This window comes from Anopheles cruzii, chromosome X, assembly GCF_943734635.1.
Source record: "Anopheles cruzii chromosome X, idAnoCruzAS_RS32_06, whole genome shotgun sequence".
NCBI lineage: Eukaryota > Metazoa > Arthropoda > Insecta > Diptera > Culicidae > Anopheles > Anopheles cruzii.
In genome coordinates, this window is record NC_069143.1 from 10839034 (window position 1) to 10846453 (window position 7420).

Here is a 7420-nt window from a genome sequence, read left to right on the forward strand (position 1 = left end):
TACCAAATCTACTGCCTTCTTTTCTGTCAACTTGTACTGTTCACTGTGTACTGTGTTTGCACGCTGCTATCAAATTTGTCTATTTCCTGGTTGTTAATGACCTGGAGTGTGAGTAGTGCTGGTTCTGGTTCTTCACTCAACTTTTCTCCCGTTCCCTATCAGCCAACGATGAACCGCCCTGGTGAGGACGCCCGTTGGTTCGAGGTGTGCTGGGAACCTTGTGCCTCTTTTTTTTTAGTATCGAAGGGTACAGCAATCGAAAAGCTGACCCAACCAGCGGATGCGTCCGGCCAGCAGTTCTAGCAGCAGTGCCAGCAGCCCGAATCCGTACGCTCCCAGCAGTACCTGGTACGCCCCGACCAGATGGACATTCGTGAGCGGCCGGGGACCATTGGCGGCGGCGGTGGTGGTACCGGCGCCGGCTCCTTCGGTGAAGAAGTCGTAGTCACCGTAATTGCTCACCCAAAACTGCATCAGCCCGCTCGGCACAATCATGCGGATCTGCCGATCGAAGACGGGCGTCAACATCGACCGCTTGTGGTAGTAGATGGTGACCGGGAACAGGGTGATGGGTTCGCGTGTGATGTGGACCCGGGCCCGGCGGTGGGCGCGCTTGGACCGCCGGTTAAAGTACGCCACCACGTCCACCGGGCACACCACCGCACGGTCGCCATACCGGTCCGCCATTCCCGACACCATGTCCCCGAGCGTGTCTCGGCCCGGCGGTATGAAGCGGGCCCGCCCACGCACTTCCGGTCGGTCGGTGAAGAAGCGCATCGCAATGTTGATCATGTGCAGGTCAAGGGACGACTCGTACACCTGCTCCAGTGTCACCAGCGGTGGATAATGTGCGCTCCGCTGGAGGTACCGATACAGCGAGCCCTGGTAGAGGGCGCGCAGGACCAACGTTGCCCACAGCCACAGCGCGAACAGGGTGCGGCCAAAGTTGCGGCTCGGTACGGCAGCCACCGCGCCACCGTACAGCACGTAAAGTGCGTGTAGCGGTGTCATCCGAACGTCGTCGCTTCCGTACACGAGTCCTCGGACTGACGTGGACGAACGGGCGAGCGCAACGACCAGAGCAGCGGCCACGACCAGACTCCCGGCGAGCGCCAACCAACTGGCGGCCCGAAATGGACGAAACAGCTTCTCGAAGGCAGAGTACGAACGACCCGGGGGCACCGCGAACAGTATCCGCGAGGTGTAGTGGATGGCGCCCGACTGGAGGTACAGGTTACGGGTCGGGTCCACCGCCATACAGGCGATCGCCAGGTCGACCAGCTCGTCCTGCACGAGCTTCATCGTGCCCGTGCTATTTCCCGGCGGACCAATCGTACCCCACTGGACCTGCCCAGGAGACTCGGTAATGTTGACGCGGAACTGTAGACGCTGCGAGAGCACCCGCAGCAGGTCACCCTCGAAACCGCCCAGCTCCAGGTAGCCGTCGACCTTGGGGAGCAGCATCGTGTACGGTTTGACCTCGAACGAACCAACCTGGAGGGTGCAGTTGTGGAAGGTGGCCAGCCGCACCGGGTACAAATCCACCGAGTCCCGGGCCGGGTTCGGTGGCCAGGTCGCCACCAGGTGGGTCCGTGCGATACGGCAGAGCCCCGGCGAGAACGGGTGGTAGGTGTACGCTGCCACCCTGGTGCCCTGGCGCACCAGCACGTTCACGTTGATGATATTGTTCCGGAACAGCTCGGCGAAGATTTGGTCTAGCCGGCCGGCCGCGGGGTCTTCCGCCGTCAGCACGATCAGGTAACGGCCCGATGGGTCGCTTCTCAAGTCCTCCATCATCCTGCCAACAACGGTTCCGACGCCGTCCAGCAGGAGCAGGTTTCGCATCGGCGGCGCAGTACTACCCCGGTAGTCGGCAGTCGTCTCACTCAGGGGCGTACTCAACACTACGGTGAAATCGTCGCCAAGTAAGCCGAGTACGTGGTCGAGAAAGTCGGTGGAGTGCCCGCAAACGTCCAGCCAGCCGCAGTAGATCTGTACCGGATAGAATGGGTGACGAAAGTGATCCCTCAGAACCTGTACCACAACGTGCACTAGCTCGGCAACGGCATCGGCAGGCTCAGCTGGCCGTAGCAGACGCCGAGTCTGCGATGTCCCCGCGGCCAGCAAAGCACAGACCGGTACTAGAGGTAACCACCGTTCCAACTGCATTGCGCAAATAAGCTACCCCGTTTCCAGGATCAACGCTTCGAAGGGCAATTCCCTTCGGCTCATTAGCGACGGCTCATTGTACTGTGGAACACAAAAGGGTACACGGGCCCGGACAATAGAGCCAACAAGCCGCGTTCAGCAGGCGCGCCAAGCAACAGAGATTAACATTACCGCCAGGTCACAGCTGGGAGCGACATCGACATCGATTGGAGATGCTACGTCCAGATCCTACGTCCAGACCGACCACAATCGACGACCGACTGACGTCGTCTGGCGGGTCGTCGCCAACTACGCCCCTACGCCCGAGTCACCCGAGCCAATTACTAACCCCCTTTGCAGGAATGCATCCTGCAACCCATGACCTTGAGGGAGGGTGGCGGGGGGGTGGGGGGGGGGGGAGGTGCTAGTAATCACGCGTCCATTAACTGCATCGATGCATGCAATGCTGACGTCTGCACTTTCTGGGGCGCGCGCGATAGCGATCAGCGATAATGGGTTAATGAAATGGATTGATCGATTTTTTCGAATCCCCTCATCAGGATAACGGATGTGGACGGATGTCGTTCTGCAGTCAGTATCCGGTCGCTATCCTGCCGGCATGCTAGTGTGCCGCTAGATTGACCTACTGGTTGTTGGAACTACTACACTTCTTTTCGAGAATCGTGACTCCGTGTTCCAGTGACTCCAAAGACTGGTCTGACGTCATCAGGTCCAGATGTTAGCGTCCAGAGTACTGTGGCCGCTCGCTCTACTCGGCGCGCTTGCTGAGTCCACGGCACCCGCCGACCTGGCGCTGAGTGCTCGGTGGGCCGCCTGTGCCGGGGACATTATACTCCGGTACGGGCCGCGGGTCAGCCACCAGGTGAATGCGTTCGCGCTCCAGCAGCGCGCACCAGGAGCCCGTTTCCAGCGCGACCTCTTCGATCGCCTGCTGCCCCGGTTGATGCAGCGCACCGGCACCGGCACCGGCTCGTCGTCGTCGCCCTTCACCGTAAACCTGGCACCGTACGAAGCGACCACCGATTACAACTACCGGAACCTGGTGCTGATAGTGCTCGACTCGTTGGCCCAGTTCACGGACGAGTACGTGCCGCGGTTGGCGACGAAGAACGTCGAGTTTTGGGGCTACTTTCTGCTGCTCCTGCCCGCCCCGGCCAACACCCAGCGTGACATCCAGCGGACGCTGCGGGAGCTGTGGAATCTGCGCATTCATAATGTCCTGATTGGGCTGAGTGGATCGGCGGACGCCGGCAGTGCGAGCCGCATCGACCTGTACACCTACCGCCCGTACGGTGCCGATGGGTGCTGCGAGTGCATCCGGCCACGGGTCGTTGACCGGTGCGTGAATGGCCGGCTGCAGCAGCACCGGGAGCAGCAAGCAGGAGCAGCAAACGGCACTGGCCAGGCACTGTACGTTCGGTTTGAGCGTAACTTCTACGGCTGTCCGCTCCGGATCTCGAGCTTCGTGCGCGTCCCGTTCATGCAGTTCGCCGTCGCCGCCGGCGCAGGACGGCCACAACTGTCCGGGATCGAGGGTAAGCTGCTGGAGTTGCTGGCGGTCAAACTCAACTTCACGCCCATCATCGTCCAGCCACCGGATGGGCAGATTTGGGGTCGCATTTACGCCAACGGAACGGCCGACGGTGCCATGAAGCTGCTGCTGGACGGGACGGCGCACCTGACGCTCGGTGGGTACCTGCCGTACCCGGAGCTGCTGTCAAGGACGACGCAATCGCGGAGCTACTACTTCAGCGATATCGTGCTGGCGGTGCGGGAAGCGCTCGCACCGCAGACCGGCGTCGGCCGGTTACTGCAACCGTTCCGTTGGCCCATTTGGCTCCTGGTCGCCGCGGAGCTGCTGCTGGTGGGTGTGTGGTGCTGCTGTGGCCTGCTCCCGTGCCGCCTAGCCCTGGATGTGTGGCGGGCCCTGATCGGAGACTCGCTTCCGGTGCTGCCACGTCGCTCGGTCGCAAGGTTTCTGCTTGTGCTCTGGATCATCCACTCGACGCTGTTGCGCGAGTCCTACAAGGGATCGCTGGTGGGTTACCTGACGGCCGCGACGCCGCTGGACGATATCAGCAGCATCGAGGTGATGCTGGCCGGTGGGTACCGGTTCGCGATGACCGAGTGGCTGTACCACCGGATCTTTGAGGGCTCCGGGACGCACCAGCTGGACGGGACGCACCTGCTGCTGTTCGAGGCATCCGACGGGGAGCGGCTGCTCGAGAGCATCCTGGCGAGCGGTGAGCGGATCGCTGTGGCGTACACGCGCGAAGAGATCATCAAGTTCAACGAGCGGGACCGCTCGGTGGTCAACTTTCGGACGGCGGGCGAGAAGCTGCTGACGTTCCACTTCAGTGCGTACTTCAAGCGCTCCAGCCCGCTGGTGGGCGTGTTCAACTGGTACATTCGCCGCATCCTGGCCACCGGTTTCATGTCCCGCTGGACCGCGGAAAACCTCGATGCGCGCTTCCTGGTGCCGACCCTGGCCGACAGTGGCCAGGCGGAGGTGCTGCAGCTTACGCACCTGAGCAGCAGCTACCTGCTGCTCCTTGCCGGTCTGCTGCTGGCGTGCTGTACCTTTGCCATCGAGCTGCTGATGTTGCGCATTGGCACTAGAAATGGTTAGACAGGAACGTGAAAACAACAGTAGTAGTGTCTCTGTTGGAGGGCTGTAGGAGGATAGGAAGAGGAAGGAACCTGAATTGAAGTTACTCACACGTAAACATGTAGCAGCAGGATAGCAGGGAAGGTGTTTTCACCGTATGTTTGCTCCAATAGTATTTTGGTAAGTCCTTTGGCTGATGATCTATGTTATAGGTATCAATTTACGCACTAATCAAAGCAAAGCAAAGCAAAGCAAAGTGTGTGTGTGTGGAAAAAGAATAACTATTATAATAACTGTAACTCTCATTAACTGGCGCTGGCTTACAGACGCAAGTCACGGGTGTTGCCACTCGCGTTGCAGGTTCGTTCTCAAGACTCAGCAGCTAAGTATCAAAATAAAAACAACTTGTGTGTGTTACCGTAGCAAGTCTCAGAAACTGTTTATTGTCATAGAATAGAGTAATAAAATGGACATAATAAAGTCGGAATACACCCACATTTTCAACTTCGTTTCAAGTTCATAACTGACTAACTAATAACTGACAACATCTTACAACTAGTTAAGTATAAGAACTTCAAATAATTAGCTCTTGTATTGTTGGCTGGATAGAATTATTGCACCTGTTGATTATGGCTTCTTTTAGTTTGTTAATTTCAAACGATAGTCTTTGCGAGCCAGCAAGGCTTAGGACGAGATTTGTTGGTGTTCTCCAGTGTAAATTGAGGATCATTTTGAGAATTGTATTCAGTGTCTTCCTTGTTAAAATGTACGTTGTCTTTTGCCTGGTACTCGTCCTCTTAATCACAGGCGTTCGACATCTTGTGCGCTGTCTTTATGTTCAAACTCTTAACGGCTAGTAAGTTCTCCCATTCTGCTCGCGAAGGCTAACATTTATGCACCCGAGCGGGTCAGAGTTGAAGTTTTGTGCTAGATAAAGCATCTGTATCAACATTTGGGAACAAATTACAACGACCTAATGCTCAGGTGATTCATTTTTTCCCCAGATATAATCATATAAAACTGAAAATGTGCAAATACTAAAGTATTTGCCAACAACTGCCTTTGATCTCGCATTTTCTTTTCGATGCTAGTAACGGTAAGCTTAATTTAATATAAATATTAAATATTTCGTAGCAATCATTTCTTATATACATATTGTGACATGTAGCGAAATTCTTATTAACTTCTGGTAACTGAAACGAGCAAAGCAGAGTGGTGTGCAGATTACTTTGCGTCGTTTGAACGTTACTATCTTTTTTTAAATTGACTTAAAATGTATTTATCATATTTATTTTATTTAAAAAAATGATCCTATGGCTATGCTCCAACTTGGAGCAGATCGTGCGCCACGCACAAGATTCGTCTGGTAACTCCGCAATCGGCCGATAATTCCAGAGCAGAACGTCAAAATGTGTATCCGCGATATTCTTCGTGCTCTCTGGCAGTCGGCACAATTTGAGCATAGCCCACCTCGACCTCAAGCCGCAAAAAGTGCTGCTTTCGTCTCGCCCGAATGATGTACGAAGAAGTCCTTATACTACGCGACCATCGACACTGACTAGAAGGTACTGGAGGTGGAGGTACGAGTAGACGCAGTGTCACGTGCGACGGACATTTGGTCCGTCGGCGTGATGGGCTCGGCGTCATGCTGAAGGGGCCTCGGCTGTTAGTTACAAATCGGTAGAACATTAGAAAAGGGCGCTTCCTACAGCGGTGCTGGCTCGGTATCGGGATACTCTGGACGGGGTTCGATATTTGATGTCGTCGACCGTCGCACGCGCCGGTGCCTATGTTGCCTGAGTGCGCTCGTTATCCCGCTCGTCCCGCCACTTACCCGAACGCGGTCGCGCTCTCCTGTAGCCGCTCTCATGCGCAAATCTAGTGCGGCTACTGGGCGGCGCTCCTGTTCTGGGCTTGATCTGGGTTGGTTGGCACTGGCTGGTGATGCTGTAGCGCAGACGTCCGCCAGCGTACGCAGCATCCACAAGGGGTCCGGGGCGTCGGCCAGCCAAGGGTGCGCCAGGCACTGTTCGACCGTCAGGCGATCGCTGCAAAATAGAACGACAACAATTGAACTGAATTGACACTGAACCCTGCAGGTTGAGCCCCGCTGTGGGCCACCTCACTAACCTTGGCACCCACAGGATGGTGCATCGACGGATGAAGTCGAGCGCCTGCGGTGACATGCGCTGGCGCAGACGGTCGGCGAACGCCATCGCCAGTGTGACGGGATTTTCCGAGGTGTTGGCCAACGTATGTGTGTCGTTTGTTGGAGAGAATGGTAGGTGCCGCATCAGCATAACGAACGCTATCACGCCGACGGACCAAATGTCCGTCGCATATGATACCGCCATTCCTTGCATCACCTCCGGTGCCATGAAGTCAACGTCGATGGTAGTAACCATGGTATCGCGCACTGCAAAGACTTCTTCGTACAGCATTCGCGCGAAGCGAAAGCCGCACAGCTTCACACCCTCTGTGGAGAAAGGCAACCGTTTTTATCAGCACGCCTTCGGGGATGATTCCTGGAATGATTGTTTGAAGACGTACCTCCGAAACGGCCGCCCAACAGCAGCACTTTGGGCGGCCTCAGGTCCAGGTGGGCTATGCCCAAACTGTGCAGACTTCTGAGAGCGCGAAGCA

At 56.4% G+C, this 7420-nt stretch overlaps 3 protein-coding genes across 3 annotated transcripts; 1 reads left to right on the forward strand and 2 right to left on the reverse strand.

Annotated features, from left to right (window-relative positions):
* Nucleotides 1-234: 234 nt before the first annotated feature.
* On the reverse strand, nt 235-2169 carry LOC128269737 (uncharacterized). Its single transcript, XM_053007142.1, has one exon. It carries the CDS (start codon nt 2167-2169, stop codon nt 235-237), a length of 1935 nt encoding a protein of 644 aa, XP_052863102.1.
* A 715-nt stretch (nt 2170-2884) lies between these two features.
* Nucleotides 2885-4798, forward strand: LOC128269748 (uncharacterized). Its single transcript, XM_053007153.1, has one exon. The coding sequence runs from the start codon at nt 2885-2887 to the stop codon at nt 4796-4798; it is 1914 nt and encodes a 637-aa protein (XP_052863113.1).
* A 1537-nt stretch (nt 4799-6335) lies between these two features.
* Nucleotides 6336-7182, reverse strand: LOC128269758 (calcium/calmodulin-dependent protein kinase type 1-like). The gene is made up of 3 exons (XM_053007165.1): nt 6908-7182; nt 6612-6825; nt 6336-6440 (listed from the first exon to the last, which is right to left on the reverse strand). The coding sequence occupies exons 1-3, from the start codon at nt 7180-7182 to the stop codon at nt 6336-6338; spliced, it is 594 nt and encodes a 197-aa protein (XP_052863125.1).
* Between the last annotated feature and the right edge of the window lie 238 nt (nt 7183-7420).